Genomic DNA, 22,587 nt, shown 5'->3' with positions numbered 1-22,587 from the left:
TATGCTCAATAGTGACACAGTCAGAAATGAAGCACAGTGACTGACTAGATTTTTAAATCTAAGATGTCTAATTTCTGTGCAGAATGTAATGTACTGAAGAGGCGTCTGCAAAGATTTTCAAATAAAGAAAAATTTTTGCTAAACTCTCATTCAGAACATCATCTATCATACACAGTCTATTATTTCGTTCTAGTTGATCATTATCAAAGAAAGCAGCAGTGTAAGTAACAACAAATAGCAGTCTCTTGCCATTGTTTTGCTAGTGAGACAATTCCTCTCGTTTTTAATTGTAAGCGACGGTAGTGCGCACAAAAGCTAGCCATGCTGCAGGTGGCGACAGGTCGTAAACACTCATTATCAGTGCGACAAACAATGCATCACAGTAAAATAATGCATTTTCAGCTTAGAGTGACGCAAACACCTATAACAAAGAGAATGACACTTATCAGATCAAAGCAAAATAAGCAACCGATTCAAACCAGATGAAGCACCTGAAAAAGGAAGGGTACCCGTATCAATACAGAAGGAGTGTGCGACACATAGCAACAGCTACTTAGTGAATCTTAACTGTTAAGATTAGACTCAAACCAAACTACTGTAGCTATATCTTCATCCATCTGACCTAAATTGTGTCTCATGTTACACTGGACCAACTTAGTTTTGACTTGGATGTGCAGTCTAAATTTTTCTCTCCTCTTGAATTTCGAGTCTCAAATTTCAGGTGTGGCTTAGATTCGGGAATTTTTTATTCCTTTGATTTTGAGTCTCATTTTTCAGGAGCAGCTTAGATTCAAGTAAATATGGTAGCAAACACAAATTTGCCAGCTTATTTCAAATAATGGCACAAATGGCTAGTTTTCTGGGCCTAAAATTTTTCTAAATGGCTGGACCTCAAAATGTTAGGGAATTTTTACAGTACATCACAATTTATTTTAAGTTTCCAATATAATTTCCATTACACAACACTGTCAATTAATAATAAAGAGTCTATCCACAGACATAACTAAGAATATTTTACTAACAGAAAACTATACATACACTATATTCGGTTGGTGCTTAAGTTCATAGTGTTTAATAAACACATTAGATAAACATAACGGAGACTTAAGTAATCAATACTATATTCTTCACTATTTACAACAGTCTTTCATTTCTGCAGCACTAGAAATTGTGGTTTTGTGGCAAAGAACTCGTCTAATCATGTCCATAATGCATTTTCCTCTGGAAAGTAAGCTCCTTGAAGGTTGTTCCACTCAATAGAGTGTAGAAAAGGTGAAAATCTGAGGACTCCTCAAGATCAGGAGAATAAGGTGGGTGCAGAATGACTTCCCAACCCAATTCCTGTATAGTGTTTTTTGTGTCTCTCAGAATGTGGGTGGGCATTATTGTAGAGTAGCATCACTTCAGTCTCCCTGGTCATTGCTCTTTAACTGCACCTGCAAGGTGTGTCAGCTGTTGACAAATGTCTGCAGTGGTGGTTACATCTCAGGGGAGCAATTTTTAGTGCACCACACCACTGCTGTTCCACCAGGTGCATAACATTATCTTTTGTGGATGCAAGCAGTACTTTGTATGGTGAGTTGCTGCTTTCTTTGGACTCAACCATTCCTTTCTTTTCCTTACATTATGTATTTCTCGTCACCAGTAATGATACAGGATAGGAATGTTTGGTTATGTTCATGAGCCAATTGATGACTGATTTTTGTGATTGTGTCTTAGAGAATGCGGTACCCATTCACCCAATTACTAACCTAACCCACTGCACGCAAATGTCTTACGATGGTAAAATAATCACAGTTTGTCATGTTTGCCAGTTCATGTGTACACTGACATGAATCATTATGAATCTTCAAACCTCTAAGGTCTTCCTGAATGTGGGGAGTCACCAATATCAAAACAATCATCCTCAAAATGATAAAATTATTTTCTTGCCATGCCCTGTCCAATGGCATTCTCCTCACACACAATACCAAAGTTTCTGGCTGCCTCCACTGCTGTCATCCCTCCATAGAACTCAAAAGAATATGCCAGAAACTATCCAATTTCTCCACTTGGTACTTCATTTTCTAGCACTTACAGCTCCATACACTGCCACCAAATGATAAAATGACAATATGTCAACTCAAACAGCAACACTGAACTACAAATAAAAAAATGACAATCGATAAATAAACCCATAGCAACCAGAATACCAACATGCAAAACAAAAATGCTGCTAAATTCTACACTGACCTCATATTTGACAGTGAATACTCAACAGGAATAAAAGTAATATTGGAACTGTCCAAAGGAAGCATTACAGGGCTGGTAATACTTAACTGTACAAAAATTATTTATCACATAGTGTCAGCAGTAACACTACAAGCTTGTTCTCCATTTATGGTCTTATCCACAGGAAAATCACAGATAATCATAAGGAAATACAGAATGATAAACTATGTCCAATCAGTGCAAAAAATTACAACTTTGAGTCTGAAGAAACAAAGCAATTCCCAAATAAAGAGAAATAACGTGATGATATCCAACTGCAAGATTAATTGTAAGCTTCTGGCACCCAACATTTTGTTTATAAATCTAAAAGATTCAAACACAGAATTACAAGAGTAGGTTATGCAAATGCAAGCCTAAGATTTGTTGGACAGTTTCTGGGAACATGCAGTGCTTCTTTCAAGTTAATTCCATATTAGATGCTAGTGTGACTAATTCTAGACAACTATTCCAGCTTTTGAAGTCTCTCAAATGATAGGCATTGAATTTAATTATATGCAGCTAGGATAAGTGGTTGATACAAAAGTTTAACAGAGATGCTCAGGCAATGTAAGAGAGTACACCAATGAACATAGGCAGTCATTCCTGACACCCTTCTCCCACTCAGTAAGTGAAATTAACAGAACAGAAATTTGTTAATGTTGGTACATAACACTCTCCATCATGCTCTGTACAGTGGCTCGCACAGTACATATCTACAAGGAAACACACACTCAATTTGCCTTTTAAACTTTCTAAAAACTATTCATCATGCTTCCTGGCAGGTTAAAATTATGTGCCAGACCAAGACGAACTCTGGACCTTTGCCTTTTGCAGGCATGTGCTCTACCAACTGAGTTATGGAAGCACAACTCACAACCTTCCCTCAATGCTTTAATTCTACCAGTGACTAATTTCCTATTCTGAGAATGGGTCAGGAATAGTACTTTCATAACTCAGTCAGTAGAGCACTTTTCCCATAAAGACTGTGGTCCGGAGTTCTGAGTCTTGGTCCAGCACACAGTTGTAATCTGCTAGGAAGCTTCATATCAGTGCACACACTGTTGCAGAGGGGAAAATTCGTTCTGCAAACTGTTAGTTTTTGTAAGTGTCTTCTGGAAACTGTGCACATTCATTAGAAAAATTGCCATTGATTTAGTGCAGTCTCAGCAGTAGAAAAAAGTCATGAGGAAAAGATCTAGATCGTGGGGCATGGTTACAAAGGACTGTAAAGAAATTACAGTTGTTGTTATTGTTGTTGTGGTCTTCAGTCCTGAGACTGGTTTGATGCAGCTCTCCATGCCACTATCCTGTGCAAGCTGCTTCATCTCCCAGTACCTACTGCAACCTACATCCTTCGGAATCTGCTTAGTGTATTCATCACTTGGTCTCCCTCTACGATTTTTACCCTCCACACTGCCCTCCAATACTAAACTGGTGATCCCTTGATGCCTCAGAACATGTCCTACCAACTGGTCCCTTCTTGTCAAGTTGTGCCACAAACTTCTCTTCTCCCCAATCCTATTCAATACTTCCTCACTAGTTATGTGGTCTACCCATCTAATCTTCAGCATTTTTTTTTGTAGCACCACATTTCGAAAGCTTCTATTCTCTTCTTGTCTAAACTATTTATCGTCCATGTTTCACTTTCAGACATGGCTACATTCCATACAAACACTTTCAGAAAAGACTTCCTGACACTTAAATCTATATCCGATGTTAACAAATTTCTCTTCTTCAGAAATGCTTTCCTTGCCATTGCCAGTCTACATTTCATATCCTCTCTACTTCGACCATCATCAGTTATTTTTCTCCCCAAATAGCAAAACTCCTTTACTACTTTTAATGTCTCATTTCCTAATCTAATTCCCTCAGCATCACCTGATTTAATTCGACTACATTCCATTATCCTCGTTTTGCTTTTGTTGATGTTCATCTTATATACTCATCTCAAGACACTGTCCATTCCATTCAACTGCTCTTCCAAGTCCTTTGCTGTCTCTGACAGAATTACAATGTCATCAGTGAACCTCAAAGTTTTTATTTCTTCTCCAAGGATTTTAATACCTACTCCGAATTTTTCTTTTGTTTCCTTTATTGCTTGCTCAATATACAGATTGAATAACATCGGGGAGAGGCTAACACCCTGTCTCGCTCCCTTCCCAACCACTGCTTCCCTTTCATGCACCTCGATTCTAACTGCCATCTGGTTTCTGTACAAATTGTAAATAGCCCTTCGCTCCCTGTATTTTACCCCTGCCACCTTTAGAATTTGAAAGAGTATTCCAGTCAACATTGTTGAAAGCTTTCTCTAAGTCTACAAATGCTAGAAATGTAGGTTTGCCTTACCTTAATCTTTCTTCTAAGATAAGTTGTAAGGTCGGTATTGCCTCACGTGTTCCAGTATTTCTACGGAATCCAAACTGATCTTCCCCGAGGTCAGCTTCTACTAGTTTTTCCATTCGTCTGTATTTTGCAGCTGTGGCTTATTGAAATGATTTTTCGGTAATTTTCACACCTGTCAATACCTGCTTTCTTTGGGATTGGAATTATTACATTCTTCTTGAAGTCCGAGTGTACTTCACCTGTCTCATACATCTTGCTTACCAGATGGTAGAGGTTTGTCAAGACTGGCTCTCCCAAGGGCATCAGTAGTTCTAATGGAATGTTGTCTACTCCCGAGGCATTGTTTCGGCTCAGGTCTTTCAGTGCTCTGTCAAACTCTTCACGCAGTATCGTATCTCCCATTTCGTCTTCATCTACATCCTCTTCCATTTCCATAATATTGTCCTCAAGTACATCGCCCTTGTATAGACCCTCTATATACTCCTTCCACCTTTCTGCTTTCCCTTCTTTGCTTAGAACTGGGTTTCCATCTGAGCTCTTTATGTTCATACAAGTGGTTCTCTTTTCTCCAAAGGTCTTTCTAATTTTCCTGTAGGCAGTATCTACACTCCTGGAAATGGAAAAAAGAACACATTGACACCGGTGTGTCAGACCCACCATACTTGCTCCGGACACTGCGAGAGGGCTGTACAAGCAATGATCACACGCACGGCACAGCGGACACACCAGGAACCGCGGTGTTGGCCGTCGAATGGCGCTAGCTGCGCAGCATTTGTGCACCGCCGCCATCAGTGTCAGCCAGTTGGCCGTGGCATACGGAGCTCCATCGCAGTCTTTAACACTGGTAGCCTGCCGCGACAGCGTGGACGTGAACCGTATGTGCAGTTGACGGACTGAGCGAGGGCGTATAGTGGGCATGCGGGAGGCCGGGTGGACGTACCGCCGAATTGCTCAACACGTGGGGCATGAGGTCTCCACAGTACATCGATGTTGTCGCCAGTGGTCGGAGGAAGGTGCACGTACCTGTCGACCTGGGACCGGACCGCAGCAACGCACGGATGCATGCCAAGACCGTAGGATCCTACGCAGTGCCGTAGGGGACCGCTCCGCCACTTCCCAGCAAATGAGGGACACTGTTCCTCCTGGGGTATCAGCGAGGACCATTCGCAACCGTCTCCATGAAGCTGGGCTACGGTCCCGCACACCGTTAGGCCATCTTCCGCTCACGCCCCAACATCGTGCAGCCCGCCTCCAGTGGTGTGGCGACAGGCGTGAATGGAGGGACGAATGGAGACGTGTCGTCTTCAGCGATGAGAGTCGCTTCTGCCTTGGTGCCAATGATGGTCGTATGCGTGTTTGGCGCCGTGCTGGTGAGCGCCACAATCAGGACTGCATACGACCAAGGCACACAGGGCCAACACCCGGCATCATGGTGTGGGGAGCAATCTCCTACACTGGCCGTACACCTCTGGCGATCGTCGAGGGGACACGGAATAGTGCACGGTACATCCAAACCGTCATCGAACCCATCGTTCTACCATTCCTAGACCGGCAAGGGAACTTGCTGTTCCAACAGGACAATGCACGTCCGCATGTATCCCGTGCCACCCAACGTGCTCTAGAAGGTGTAAGTCAACTACCCTGGCCAGCAAGATCTCCGGATCTGTCCTCCATTGAGCATGTTTGGGACTAGATGAAGCGTCGTCTCACGCGGTCTGCACATCCAGCACGAACGCTGGTCCAACTGACGCGCCAGGTGGAAATGGCATGGCAAGCCGTTCCACAGGACTACATCCAGCATCTCTACGATCGTCTCCAAGGGAGAATAGCAGCCTGCATTGCTGCGAAAGGTGGATATACACTGTACTAGTGCCGACATTGTGCATGCTCTGTTGCCTGTGTCTATGTGCCTTTGGTTCTGTCAGTGTGATCATGTGATGTATCTGACCCCAGGAATGTGTCAATAAAGTTTCCCCTTCCTGGGACAATGAATTCACGGTGTTCTTATTTCAATTTCCAGGAGTGTATCTCACCCCTAGTAAAATAAGCCTCTACATCCTTACATTTGTCCTCTAGCCATCCCTGCTTAGCTATTTTGCACTTCCTGTCGATCTCTTTTTTGAGATGTTTGTATTCATTTTTCCCTGCTTCATTTATTGCATTTTTATATTTTCTCCTTCATCAATTAAATTCAATATTTCTTCTGTTACCCAAGGATTTCTACTAGCCCTCGTCTTTTTACCTACTTGATCCTCTGCTGCATTCACTACTTCATCCCTCAAAGCTACCCATTCTTCTACTGTATTTTTCCCCCATTCCTGTCAATTGTTCCCTTATGATCTCCCTGAAACTCTGTACAACCTCTGGTTCTTTCAGTTTATCCAGGTCCCATCTCCTTAAATTCCCTCCTTTTTGCAGTTTCTTCAGTTTTAATCTACAGGTCATAACCAATAGATTGTGGTCAGAGTCCACATCTGCCCCTGGAAATGTCTTACAATTTAAAACCTGGTTCCTAAATCTCTGTCTTACCATTATATAATCTATCTGGTACCTTTTAGTATCTCCAGGGTTCTTCCATGTATGCAACCTTCTTTCATGATTCTTAAACCAAGTATTAGTTATTATTAAGTTGTGATCTGTGCAAAATTCTAACAGGCTAGTTCCTCTTTCATCTTTTAGCCCCAATCCATATTCACCTACTACGTTTCCTTCTCTCCCTTTTTCCTACTGCCGAATTCCAGTCACCCATGACTATTAAATTTTCATCTCCCTTCACTATCTTAATAATTTCTTTTATTTGATCATACATTTCTTCAATTTCTTCATCATCTGCAGAGCTAGTTGGCATATAAACTTTTACTACTGTAGTAGGTGTGGGCTTCGCATCTATCTTGGCCACAATAATGCGTTCATTATGCTGTTTGTAGTAGCTTACCTACATTCCTATTTTCCTATTCATTATTAAACCTACTCCTGCATTACCCCTATTTTATTTTGTGTTTATAACCCTGTAGTCACCTGACCAGAAGTCTTGTTCCTCCTGCCACCGAACTTCACTAATTCCCACTATATCCAACTTCAACCTATCCATTTCCCTTTTTAAATTTTCTAACCTACCTGCCCAATTAAGGGATCCGACATTACACACTTCGATCCGTAGAATGCCAGTTTTCTTTCTCCTGATAACGACATCCTCTTGAGTAGTCCCCGCCCGGAGATCCGAGTGGGGGACTATTTTACCTCCAGAATATTTTACCCAAGAGGACGCCATCATCATTTAATCATACAGTAAAGCTGCATGCCCTCGAGAAAAATTATGGCCATAGTTTCCCCTTGCTTTCAGCCGTTCGCAGTACCAGCACAGCAAGGCTGTTTTGGTTATTGTTACAAGGCCAGATCAGTCAATCATCCAGACTGTTGCCCGTGCAACTACTGAAAAGGCTGCTGCCCCTCTCCAGGAACCACACGTTTGTCTGGCCTCTCAACAGATACCCCTCCATTGCGGTTGTACCTACGGTACGGCTACCTGTATCGCTGAAGCACGCAAGCCTCCCCACCAACGGCAAGGTCCATGGTTCATGGGGGAGGAGAAATTACAGAGTTATTACAAATTGTAAATAATATTTTTGTTAGTTTTATGCCTGAGTAAACTGTCAGGATTCAGTATTTGCTAGATGGTTTGAAGCATAGCTGGAACCATGCAGCAGTGTGTGCATATGCTCCAAGAATGTGTCAAATGATGTATGTTAGGTTTCATCTTCTTTGGCATTGGAACAACTACAATACACTCAGTTTTATATTTCATAGCAGTTAGTCCATGACATTGTTGGTATAAACTGGTTGCCAGTAGCTGTGAAATGAGTTTACTTTTTTGTGGTTCTGGAAATATAAAACTATGGGCAAAAGAAGCAGGCCACCTTTAACACAACTGTTCTCACATTTGCCCTACCTTTGATATTTAGTTTTCCAGTGATGAGACTCAATTATTTTGGCACTTGCAATTTATACTTGTCAGAGTGGCAACTGTCATGCTGTAAAAAGAGGATATCGAAATATGCCCAGTTTCGTCCATATCTATGTAATTGAGATTGAAGTTTGACTTGCTTGTATCCTCAATTGAATTACCCGGTATTTACAAAGACTTCCCTCCAAAGAACTTAAATTATTGTTTACAGCACTGAACCTGGCATATTGCTTAAAAATATTAACTACCTGGTAATTGTTATCCAACATGTTTTGTATCAGTTCAAGTATTTCCTCCCCCTGACTTACTGAGCAGCACAACTATATAGTTTTTCATCAGCTTTTTCTTTCTAGTCTTATTTTGTGCATTTTTCCCTGGAGTGTCAAACTATTTCCGAGCTTGTTTGAATATATAAATGCTTTTGACCATGCTATCCAAAGTACTGCAGCTATCTAACTTGCAATGTCTTTCAGACATTTTCACTGATTTGACCAGAGTGGAGAGGAGACAGATGGGGGGAAAATACTGTAGGTGCGTTGATAGATAAGGTGTGTGTAGTACTGGAGTGGAAGCAGGGAAGGGGATAGGTAGGTGGAGGAAACACACTAGTGGAGGCGGAGCCTAAGAGGGTTACAGGAATGAAGGATGTGTTGTTGGGAGAGTTCTCCCTGTGAAGTTCAGAAAAGCTCGTAGATCCAGAGGGCACAGGATGTGAAGCTGACAATGAAATAAGGCACATCATGTTGGTGGACAGCAGGTTCAGCAACTGGTTGGTCCAACTGTCTTGGTTGCAGCACCAGCAGCCATACATGTGAACAGAAAGCTTGGCAGTTGTCACGCCCATGTAGAAAGCAGCACAGTGATCGGAGCTTCGTTTGTAGATCACATGACTGGTTTCACAGGTAGCTATGCCTTTGATGGGGTAGGCGATGCCTGTGATTGGACTGGAATAGGTAGTGGCGGTGGAAGGATGCGTGGGACAGGTCTTGCATGTAGATCTATTGCACGCATATGTGTCATGAGGCAAGGAGTTGGTAGCAAGGGTGGAGTAGTAATATTGTGTAGGTTCAATGGATAGCTGATCACCAATGTGAGAAGGGTGGGGAGGATATCCATTTCTGGGCATGCTAAGAGGTAATTTAAAACCTGGCAGAGAATGTGATTCGGTTGCTCCACTCCTGTGGTACTGTGCCAAGAAAGTAATGCACCTTTGTGGACAGATAGTGGGTATTTGGTAGGTGGTCTCACCAGTCACCTATCATCTGCGTGTGAAATAGGAGGAGTTAGGTGACTGGAGAAATTGCCTACCAAATACACATTGTCTGACCACAAAGGAGCACTGCTCTCTTTGAACAGTATCACCCAAGACTGTAGCAAGTCCATCACATTCTCTGCCAGGGCTTCAATTAGCTGTTGCCATGCCCTGAAATGAGTAATATCCTCCTCATCCCTTCGACACTGGTGGTCTGCCATCCACCGAACCAACGCAATATCTTTATCACACCTACTCCACCCCTGCTCTCAATCCCTTGCCTCATAGCACATAACCCTGCAATAGACCTAGATGCAGGACCTGTTCGATAAACACATCCACCACCACCACCACCACCACCACCAACTCTAGTTCAATCACATCCCCTCAAAGCCAGGATTACCTGTGAAAGATACACGAACTACAAACTACCATAAGCTGCAATCACTGTGCTCTCACATTAAGCACATTATCCTCCCCCTTTTATTTTGCTATCCCTCTCACCCCATCCCCATGCCGTGCCCTGCCATTCCACCTCCTTAACGCCCCTCCTCCCCCAGCACCTCCCCAGATCACTGCAGTTGTTGTCTGTAGTAGGAACACATTACCTTTCTATTCACAAAGAACTTTTGTCCAAAGGCTTAAATGTTTAGCCACCTCTATGTCATGAGTAACAATCTATTCCTTTTCATTACATTGTCAGGATTTAGTCAGTTTACAGAAAACCTTCACCTACATGAGCCATACACATCCCATACAGCATGCAAATCACTTCTGGGAGTCCTAACTCTCAGTTTAGTTTTACAATAGAAAGCACAGATCCAGACTCTCCATTAAGTTCCTCTTTCCTCACTGAAGACGAAATCTAAGATTCACAAAGCTAGAAGGACTGTTATCTGATTTTGTGATTTAACTAACGGTACTGGAAGATGGTCTTCCTAACTTTAAGTACTTGATGACCCACCAATGTCTGAATTTAAGAGTTTGAGAGAATTTTCCTTTTCATGTGGCAAAGGAATGTTAGCTTCTAGCATAAATGATTCACATTCAGTCTCATCTATCTTAGCAATATAACTACTAGTCCACAGCCATCAGCTTGAATTTGTCTGGTAAAGCTGATAAACAGAAATAAGGCCTCACAAGAGTAATGAAAAAATTGATTTTTAATACAATTTAACTCTTGGATCATTACTTACCGCCCAGCCCAAGAAGTTCAAAAGAAAGTTCTCTGGGATTCCCTCATATACTGAAGTAATAATTCTTTTAGTAGTTTTGTTATAATATGCACATGATTCTGCTCCATCTGGCTGTCCAGTTTCACTGAACAATGTCTCACCAAAGAACCTGAAAGCAAAACATTTTCTGTAATACTCAGAGTTATAACTGGTCTCAGTCTATCAACTCAGGAAGAAAAACAGAATTAACCATGTTTTATGCAAAAGTGATATATTCTGAAAAAGAAAAAATAATTCTCAAGTTTCTTTACCTTACCATTGCAGCAGAGCTTACTTATCCATATATACCAGCTTCAGAACAATACAGCATCTGTAATAGTAAAAATGGCACAAATTAGTTTATTTAAATATAATAATTATAGCTTACATTGCATCATTGAAGTTTTAGTGAAAAACTACGTCAAACTGATGTGAAATACTGTTTTTGCTTCAAATCTTTTCAAATAATTACAGTTTTAAAATAAAAATTAAGCTCATTAATGACTCAAAAGCTAAGTTACAGTATATGGTCCAATCACATTAATGTGACCACCTGTCAAAAGCCTGGTGTAAAGGGACACCCTCCTATAGCATTACTTTTATTCAACGAAAGTTATCAAAACCAAAAATAATTTCTACCTTTTAAACAAGTTAATACTATCTCAACTGTTCTTCTAAAAAATTGCAAATGATTTTGCACACGTTGTCTTAAATTTCAGGCTAAAATGTATAAAATGAAATTATTTTTGTTGTTACACTCAATATGTACTAACTCTGTATGTACAGTTAAAAATACTACTTTTAGAAACATTTGAAATTACAAAATAGCTGGAACACTTAAAATTCCTAATATTACTTGCACAATATGATATTTGTTATGTTTACTTCTGGATTCATTTATAAAATAGTGGTATAGATTAATAGAAAGTCATTTGTCAAGAAAGTTTGTAAAGTCTTTGGAATACTGTCAGTACCACTGAACGTGCTAGTAGTGAGCATGCATGTGATCGGAGCCATTTTTATGTTTGGCAATACTGATAGCCTTGGGAGAGCCAGCCTTAACAAACTTTTCCATCTGGTGAGCAAGATGTATGTTGTTGTTGTTGTTGTTGTTGTTGTTGTTGTTGTTGTTGTCGTCGTCATCGTCTTTAGTCCTGAGACTGGTTTGATGCAGTCTCCATGTTACTCTATCCTGTGCAAGCTGCTTCATCTCCCAATACTTACTGCAACCTACATCCTTCTGAATCTGCTTTGTGTATTCATCTCTGTCTCCCTCTACGATTTTCACCCTCCACACTGCCCTCCAATACTAAATTGGTGATCCCTTGATGCCTCCGAACATGTCCTACCAACCGATCCCTTCTTCTAGTCAAGTTGTGCCACAAACTTCGCTTCTCCCCAATCCTATTCAATACTTCCTCATTAGTTATGTGGTCTACCCATCTAATCTTCAGCATTTTTTTGTAGCACCACATTTTGAAAGCTTATATTCTCTTCTTGTTTAAACTATTTATCGTCCATGTTTCACTTCCATACATGGCTACATTCCATACAAACACTTTCAGAAACGACTTCCTGACACTTAAATCTATACTCGATATTAACAAATTTCTCTTCTTCAGAAACGCTTTCCTTGCCATTCCCAGTCTACATTTTATATCCTCTCTACTTCGACCATCAGTTATTTTGCTCCACAAATAGCAAAACTCCTTTACTACTTTGAGTGTCTCACTTCCTAAGCTAATTCCCTCAGCATCACCCGACTTAATTAGACTACATTCCATTATCCTCGTTTTGATTTTGTTGATGTTGATCTTATATCCTCGTTTCAAGACTGTCCATTCCATTCAACTGCTCTTCCAAGTCCTTTGCTGTCTCTGACAGAATTACAATGTCATCGGCAAACCTCAAAGTTTTTATTTCTTCTCCATGGATTTTAACACCTACTCCAAATTTTTCTTTTGTTTCCTTCACTGCTTGCTCAATATACATATTGAATAACATTGGGGAGAGACTACAGCCCTGTCTCACTCCCTTTCCAACCACTGCTTCCCTTTCATACCCCTCTACTCTTATAACTGCCATCTGGTTTCTGTACAAATTGTAAATAGCCTTTCACTAGCTGTATTTTACCCCTACCACCTTTAGAATTTGAAAGAGAGTATTCCAGTCAACATTGTTGAAAGCTTTCTCTAAGTCTACAAATGCTAGAAACGTAGGTTTGCCTATCCTTAATCTTTCTTCTAAGGTAAGTTGTAAGGTCAGTATTGCCTCATGTGTTAAAATATTTCTACGGAACCCAAACTGATCTTCACCGAGGTCGGCTACTACCAGTTTTTCCATTTGTCTGTAAAGAATTCGCATTACTATTTTGCAGCTGTGACTTATTAAACTGATGGTTCGGTAATTTTCACATTTGTCAACACCTGCTTTCTTTGGGATTGGAATTATTATATTCTTCTTGAAGCCTGAGGGTATTTCGACTGTATCATACATTTTGCTCACCATATGGTAGAGTTTTGTCAAGACTGGCTCTCCCAAGGCCATCAGTAGTTCTAATGGAATGTTGTCTACTCCCGAGGCATTGTTTCGGCTCAGGTCTTTCAGTGCTCTGTCAAACTCTTCACGTAGTATCGTATCTCCCATTTCATCTTCATCCACATCCTCTTCCATTTCCATAATATTGTCCTCAAGTACATCGCCCTTGTATAGACCCTCTATATACTCCTTCCACCTTTCTGCTTTCCCTTCTTTGCTTAGAACTGGGTTTCCATCAAAGCACTTAATATTCATTCAAATGGTCCTCTTTTCTCCAAAGGTCTCTCTAATTTTCCTGTAGGCAGTATCTATCTTATCCCTAGTGAGGTAAGTCTCTACATCCTTACCTTTTTCCTCTAGCCATCCGTGCTTAGCCATTTTGCACTTCCTGTCGATCTCATTTTTGAGACGTTTGTATTCCTTTTTGCCTGCTTCATTTATTGCATTTTTATATTTTCTCCTTTCATCAATTAAATTCAATATTTCTTCTGTTACCCAAGGATTTCTACTAGCCCTCGTCTTTTTACCTACTTGATCCTCTACTGCATTCACTACTTCATCCCTCAAAGCTACTGTATTTTTTCCCCCATTCCTGTCAATTGTTCCCTTATGATCTCCCTGAAACTCTGTACAACCTCTGGTTCTTTCAGTTTATCCAGGTCCCATCTCCGTAAGTTCCCACCTTTTTGCAGTTTCTTCAGTTTTAATCTACAGGTCATAACCAATAGATTGTGGTCAGAGTCCACATCTGCCCCTGGAAATGTCTTACAATTTAAAACCTGGTTCCTAAATCTCTGTCATACCATTATATAATCTATCTGATACCTTGTAGTATCTCCAGGATTCTTCCATGTATACAACCTTCTTTTACGATTCTTGAACCAAGTGTTAGCTATGATTAAGTTATGCTCTGTGCAAAATTCTACCAGATGGCTTCCTTTCATTTCTCTCCCCCAATCCATATGTTTCCTTCTTTCCCTTTTCCTACTCTCGAATTCCAGTCATCCATGACTATTAAATTTTTGTCTCCCTTCACTACCTGAATAATTTCTTTTATCTCATCATACATTTCATGAATTTCTTCATAATCTGCAGAGCTAGTTGGCATATAAACTTTTACTACTGTAGGAGGCATGGGCTTCGTGTCTATCGTGGCCACAATAATGCGTTCACTATCCTGTTGGTAGTAGCTTACCCGCATTCCTATTTTCCTATTCATTATTAAACCTACTCCTGCATTACCCCTACTTTATTTTGTGTTTATAACCCTGTAGTCACCTGACCAAAAGTCTTGCTACTCCTGCCACCGAACTTCACTAATTCCCACTATATCTAACTTCAACCTATCCATTTCCCTTTTCAAATTTTCTAACCTACCTGTCCGATTAAGGATCTGACATTCCATGCTCCGATCCATAGATGTATGAGACAGGTGAAATACCCACAGACTTCAAGAAGAATATATTAATTCCAATCCCAAAGAATGCACGTGTTGATAAGTGTGAAAATTACCGAACTATCTGTTTAATAAGTCACGGCTGCAAAATACTAACATGAATTCTGTAGAGATGAATCGAAAAACTGGTAGAAGCTGACCTTTGGGAATATCAGTTTGGATCCCAGAGAAATGTCGGAACAAGTGAAGTAGTACTGACCCTATGACTTGTCTTAGAAAATAAATTAAGGAAAGGCAAACCTACATTTTGAAGATTTAGAGAAAGCTTTTGACAATGTTGACTAGAATACTCTTTCAAATTCTGAAGGTGGCAAGGGTCAAATACAGTGAGCACAAGGCAATTTACAATTTGTACAGAAACCAGATGGCAGTTAAAAGAATCAATGGGCATGAAAGAGAAGCAGTGGTTGGGAAGATAGAGAGACAGGGTTATAGTCTACCACTGATGTTATTCAATCTGTCTATTGAGCAAGCAGTAAAGGAAACAAAAGAAAAATTTGGATTAGGTATTAAAATCCACGGAGAAGAAATAAAAACTTGAGGTTTGCCGATGACATTGTAATTCTGTCAGAGACAGCAAAAGACTTGGAAGAGCAGTTGAACGGAATGGACAGTGTCTTGAGAGGAGTATATAAGATGAACATCAACAGAATCAAAACGAGGATAATGGAATGTAGTCAAATTAAATCAGGTGATGCTGAGGGAATTAGATTAGGAAAGGAGACGCATAAAGCAGTAAATGAGTTTTGCTATTTGGGGAGCAAAATAACTGATGATGGTGGAAGTAGAGAGGATATAAAATGTAGACTGGGAATGGCAAGGAAAGCATTTCTGAAGAAGAGAAATTTGTTAACATCGAGTATAGATTTAAGTGTCAGGAAGTAATTTCTGAAAGAGTGTGTGGGGTGTAGCCATGTATGGAAGTGAAACATGGATGATAAATAGTTTAGACAAGAAGAGAATAGAAGCTTTCAAAATGTGGTGCTACAAAAAAATGCTGAAGATTAGATGGGTAGACCACATAACTAATGGGGAGGTACTGAATAGAATTGGAGAGAAGAGAAATTTGTGGCACAACTTGACTAGAAGAAGGGATCCGTTGGTAGGATATGTTCTGAGACATCAAGGGATCACCAATTTAGTACTGGTGGGCAGCATGGCGCGTAAAAATCTTGGAGTGAGATCAAGAGATTAATACACTAGGCAGATTCAGAAGGATGTAGGTTGCAGCAGTTACTTGGCGGTGAAGTAGCTTTCACAGGATAGAGTAGCATGGAGAGCTGCATCAAACCAGTGTCTAGACTGAGTATGACAAAAACAAAACAATGTAATTTTCATTTTTGAAGTGGAAATTGTATAGACTGTGTGAAATGTGGAAAGAATAAAACTCAGCATACTAACAGGCAATTCTTCACTAGTTCTCTCATCAATTGAAACCATTAGAACCTATAATATCAAAAAATTTCAGTTTCAAGAATCAACCCCTAGACCTGAACTGGAGCCAAGTACGAGAAAAGAAGACAAGTAAAAAAGTTTTATTGCAAAGCTGACTCCTCTCTAAGCTTATTAAAAGAGCTTATTACAAAGTGAGTGACAATCAACAAATCATGTGAGGGAGGGGTAGAGTACAAGTGCTGACTATGTCCAGGATCAATTGACTGATAATGAAGTTTCTCTGTTGCAGAACAAGGGAGGGTGATTTGTTCTATTTGCAGTTTATGTATGAATGGATTTCTGATCACTTGAAGAAAGAACACCGAGAGCTGCCCAACAAAGTCTTATCAACGGCAAATGGTTCTAAGCAATATGGGACTTAACATCTGAGGTCATCAGTCCCCTAGAACTTAGAACTACTTGAACCTAACTAACCCAAGGACAGGACACACACATCCATGCCCGAGGCAGGATTCGAACCTGCGACGGTAGCAGCAGCGCGGTTCCCGACAAGCGCCAAGAACTGCTCGGCCAAAGTGACCGGCCAACAACGACAGACCGAATCGAATGTAAGAGGACTTTACTACTACGAAGAGGGGCATCAAAACGAAAAGATAAGTACAAACTATTTGTGAAATTGATTTGTTTGTGGACACATGCTTGTTAACAAGATGAATACAAACGAAGGTAGTAGTAATGTAGAAGTTAAAGCGGACCTAGCCAGGACATTTTTGAACCGAGTTAAAGCATGGTCAGCAAAGAAACAGTAAACACCGATATTTTGCAGTTAATTATAGCAAAGACTAGAGGAAATGGAGACAGATACCAGTAGCAGATTTAGTGCAGATGATCAGTTAACAAAAAAATTCACTTCACTACATGGACAATTAATGACCTGTAAACAATAGTAAAATGGATAGGGTGCAATACCAAATAGACCAACTTAGTAATTAGGTTTCAGCGCTAAAAAATGGGTTGTAAGAGGGACTAAAAACTGCAAATGGATGAGTTAGTTGTCGAATCGGCAAGACAGACAAAGAATGTTGCTTACGTCAGAGTTGAACAGAAGGAATATCAGATTTTTCATTTACGTTTTCATCAGAAGTTTCAGGTTACTATGTTTAATAATAGTGATGTAGGTGCTAATCACAAATCAGAATGTGAGAATTTTGATGTAGTATGTACTAATCATTTCTTCTCCTGGTCAGAAAACAGTATTACTGATGTATCTAAATCAGGTGATGACTGTATTGGGTCTCAATTAGGTGGCATTTTTGATGTTGATGTGAATGAGAGCTGTAAAATAACTGAGGCTGGTAAGTCTGAGAATAGTAGCTTATTGCAAATGAATGTAGGTGAGGAAAGTGGCTGATGGAGATCAGACTTGTGTTCTTACTGACATTGTTGAAGAAGTCATTTTGGACATATATGATGATGAGTATCAGGTATTTGTGGAGTTTAATAATAATGAAGTTTCAGAGTCATTTGTGAATGATGTTGACAATACATGTAAGGATGTGATGAGGTAAGTCAAAGTCATAGAATGCCAGTCCAGTCAAAGCAGTTTTTCATTACAGTAATGATAGCTGCTCCTCGCTGAAGGAAGTTCGGACTGGAGTGCCTCAGGGCTCGGTCCTAGGTCGTTTTCTGTTCATCATCGCTACTAATGACTTACCTTACCATGTAGGAACAAATTCAATTAGGAACTGCTCAATACATACCATGACAGAGCTGAATCAGGCAACACAGAAAAAACTAGAACTAGTAATGAATTAGCTTTCTTCTAATGAACTCCTATGTAATCCCAATAAAACTCGAGAACTAATTCTAAGTTTAGCTACAGCTGTTGGAAGCAAATCAGTAAAATTGTTAGGATTCCACATTGATTCAAAATTTAACTGGGAGGAACATATTAGCCATATCTGCAAGACAACAGAAAGAGTGTACTATCTCATCTGGAGACACAGATGTAGTCACTGATGAGTATCTGAAGATGGCATATTTTGGCCTGTTGCCATCACACATTTCCTACGGCATGTTGTTATGGGGACAATCTTTCTTTGTCAGTGATATTCTGAAAATTCAAAAAGTAATCAGAATAATGAGCAAAGTTAAGTCTAAGGAACACTGTCGTCCCCTCTTTATCAAGCACATGATATTGACTGTTCTGAATCTATACATCTACACAGCACTGCTTTATGTCAAAAGCAACTTAAATGAGTTCAAGACCAGAGAAAACATACATCCCCACAACACCAGAGGCAAACTGGACTTCGATATACCAAGACACAGCCTCACTAAGACTGCAAACTCACACAAAATAATGAGTTTAAAACTCTTCAATAAACTTCCAGCATCTACTCGGTCACTGACCTGTAATATTTTCAAACTTAAGGTTTATGACTGGTTACTCAAGCACCCATTTTATAAGATAACAGAATATTTTGAAATAATCATTGACATAAGTATATAAGAATATTCCTAAAATAAAAGGAATTAAATTGTAAAAACTTTACAGTAAAGTTATTGTTAATTGTATATTTAATGTTCAGACCTATTCCGCTGCAAGTGGGATGAATAAACTGAATACTGAAACTGTATACTGAATTATCCAGACACTAACAGCGAATTGTCTGTAAGCCTGGAGAATAAAAGTGAAAATTTTTTGAAGTTTGTTTGGGACCAGATTGATGGTAACATAGATAAATGTGCATTCTGGAATAGGTTATGCTGTAGTTAGTCAAAATTTGTATCCAAATCAATCTATATCTGGAAACATGATTATCTGAAGTAATGCTATGATACCAGAAAAGTTGATAAAACCCAGTAAAGATGGTGTGGATGTAGCATTTGATGAAATTTAAAGTGATCTTTCACATGAAGTGTCTAAAAACAGATTATTCAAGATTTCAGGTGTCCTTACATTAAGAGCGATCAGTGGGAAGGGAACTGTATGATACAGGTAGCCTGATTTGTGGTATATCTGAACAATTTACAGATAAGAACCGTTATCGTAAGAATTTTGTGGAAATGTCCATCGTATGTGTAAAGATGAGAGGAGCTACTGGTAAGCAAAGCAAGTATGTAAAATGTCAAGTACTGTTGAAGTTTAGTATAGAGTACAAGACCTCTAAACATGGATGCAGAATGACCACTAGTCTAGAAGAAAATATACACTACGTTTACAGATTTAGAAGACTATAAACTGTATTTTGTTTGTCTGGAATGTAGTATGTAAGAAGATGTTATTTTTAAAGTCTTATCTATTGACTAAGTTTAAATCTATGATACACTATATGATTATATTTTGTACTAGATTTGTGCTTTAGAATTTGATACATATTTGCCACAAGATTAAATGAGTAGATCCTTTTACAATTTTGAAATGGGACAACTTTCATAACTCCTCTAGCATTACTTTTCTTCAACAGAAGTTAATGATACCAAAAATACTTTCTACCTTCTAAAAAAGGCATTATCTCAACTGTTTTTCTAAAAGAATTGCATATGATTTTGTTATGTTTTAGTATAAAAATGTATAAAAAGATATTACTTTATTTTCATTGTTACAATCTGTATGTACTTCCTCTGTATATATATAGTTAAAATTCTTCTTATTTTAGAAACATTTGAAATTACAAAGTATCTGGCACACTTAAAATTAATATTATTAACTGCACAATCGGACTTCTGGATACATTTATAAAATAATTTATAGATTAATAGAAAGTCATTTGTCAAGAAAGTTTGTCCGCTCTTTGGAATATTGTTAGTACCACAGAATGAGTTAGTAGTGGGCATGCCTCAGATGTGATCGGACATGTTTTTAGGTTTGGCAACAACAATGTAATTTTCAATTTTGAAGTGGAAATTCTAAGGACAGTATGCTCTAGAGGAAAAATGTTAAAGAATAAAAATCAAAATAAAAACAGGCAATTCTTCAGTAGTTATCTTGTTAATTGGATCCATGAGAACCTATAACACAAAAAAATTTCAGGTTCAAGAATCAACCTCTAGATGTGAATGACTTTAGCCAACTAAGAGAAAAGAAGATAAGTAAAAAAAGTATATTGTAAATCTTACTCCTCTCGAAGCTTATTAAAAAAGTTTATTATGAAATGAGTTACAATCAACAAATGAGTGAGGGTAGATTACTCTGGGTAACCACCCTTCACAGTGTGAACCACAGAGAGATGCAGGAAAGAGTGTGAGGTTCTGGAAGGTACTGACAGGGATGTGGAGCTATGTCAAGTAAGTTCATGGCCAGTTGCATTACATTTCTCAGTTGAGGTTCCCTGACGTGAACTGCCTGAATGAGGTGGTCCCACAGATTCTCGACTGGATTTAAATTTGAGGAGTTTGGTGGCCAGGGAGTACTGTAAACCTGTCCTGTTGCTCTTCAAACCACACACTAACACTGCAAGCTATGTGACATATTACACTGTCCTGCTGCCATCGAGCTGAAGAAAAACTACATGTAGGGATAGACATGCCCCCCCCTCCCCCCCCCCCCCCCCCAAAAAATGCATTGTTGTGCTGAGCCATTGTTCCTTCCAGAATGATGAGGTAACCCAAGGAATGCAATGAAAACATTCCCCAAATTGTAATGTTCCCTCCTTTGGTCTGGGCCCTTCCGATGATTGTAGCAGGATGTTAGCTTTCAGTCCAATGGAGCATAAAATTTGATTAATTTGAAAAGGCCACATGTCATTCAGTAGATATCCAGTTGCAGTATCAGCATGCAAATTCCAGCCTTTGTTGCTGATTAACAGTCAGCATGAGTGCAAGAACCAGGTGCCTACTGCAGAGGTCCACATGCAGCAACATTCATCTCTTTGTTCACCTGGGTGCTCAGTTGTTCAACAGTCACACATCTTTTCACCCATACACATTCATGCAGCTGTCATTCACCCTTGTCATCTATGGCTCATGGTGTATCACAGCTGCCATGGCGAATACTTTAACCACAGCAGCACCAAACAATCTACACAAACTTAGCCATTTCAGAAATGTTACTGTCATTGGACCGAAAGCTAATGATTGTGCCCTTCCATTTGGATGTCAGATACGTCACTCCATTTCCACAATGCAACAGACTGTTTTCCACAGCCCCCTGACACACATCATATAGCATTCACAGCTAGTGCTGCCACCTGTCATCTCCGAGTGGATATTCCACACCGACAGCGAACATTCACAGTTGTTATATTAATCTAACACAATAACATGATCATAGGAGCAATGCAAAGTAGCCACCAAGTTAATATGAGCCCTGACTCGAATACACAATTCCAATTTTAATAGAGAAATGATGAAATTCATTTTCACTGCAAGGTGGAAACATCTGTGGAAAGAAGTGCTCCTGTAGATATTGCAAAAAGGAAATCACCCTTGCTTTAAGCAGGGCAACTGGTTCTGCAGGTTCTGGAGAGCATACAAGAAAGATTATATATACACTACTGGCCATTAAAATTGCTACACCAAGAAGAAATGCAGATGATAAATGGGTATTCATTGGACAAATAAATTCTACTAGAACTGACATGTGATTACATTTTCACGCAATTTGGGTGCATAGATCCTGAAAAATCAGTACCCAGAACAACCACCTCTGGCCGTAATAATGGCCTTGATACGCCTGGGCATTGAGTCAAATAGAGTTGGATGGCGTGTACAGGTACAGTTGCCCATGTAGCTTCAACACAATACCAAAGTTCATCAAGAGTAATGACTGGCATACTGTGACGAGCCAGTTGCTCAGCCACCATTGACCAGGCGCTTTCAATTGGTGAGAAATCTGGAGAATGTGCTCACCAGGGCAGCAGTCAATTAGTTTCTGTATCCAGAAAGGCCCGTACAGGGCGTGCAAATGTGGTCATGCATTATCCTGCTGATATGTATGGTTTCACAGGGATCAAATGAAGGGTAGAGCCACGGGTCGTAACAGCTGAAATGTAAAGTCCACTGTTCGAAGTGCCATCAATGCAAACAAGAGTGTCTTCTTTTTTTGTTATGGTTTTAGAGCACAAAACTGCTACGGTCATTAGCCCCCAGTCTGTGACTTAGGAGAAGGTAAAAAACCGAAACTGGAAACCAGCAGTAATGGGAACGAAACTCAAAAAATTGGAGAAACTAA

The 22,587-nt window shown here is 39.7% G+C and overlaps 1 protein-coding gene across 1 annotated transcript in view; it reads right to left on the bottom strand.

The window, feature by feature from the left end:
* The window catches only part of LOC126334896 (calcium permeable stress-gated cation channel 1-like), a 211,224-nt gene that overhangs the window by 145,547 nt on the left and 43,090 nt on the right, over positions 1 to 22,587 (bottom strand). The window contains 2 exon segments of the mRNA XM_049997600.1: positions 11,006 to 11,153; positions 11,296 to 11,354. Of these exon segments, the coding sequence (XP_049853557.1) occupies positions 11,006 to 11,153; positions 11,296 to 11,303 (156 nt within the window). The 5' untranslated portion in view covers positions 11,304 to 11,354.

The sequence above is a fragment of the Schistocerca gregaria genome, chromosome 2, assembly GCF_023897955.1.
Source record: "Schistocerca gregaria isolate iqSchGreg1 chromosome 2, iqSchGreg1.2, whole genome shotgun sequence".
Lineage (NCBI taxonomy): Eukaryota > Metazoa > Arthropoda > Insecta > Orthoptera > Acrididae > Schistocerca > Schistocerca gregaria.
This window is presented reverse-complemented; position numbering and strand designations above follow the sequence as displayed.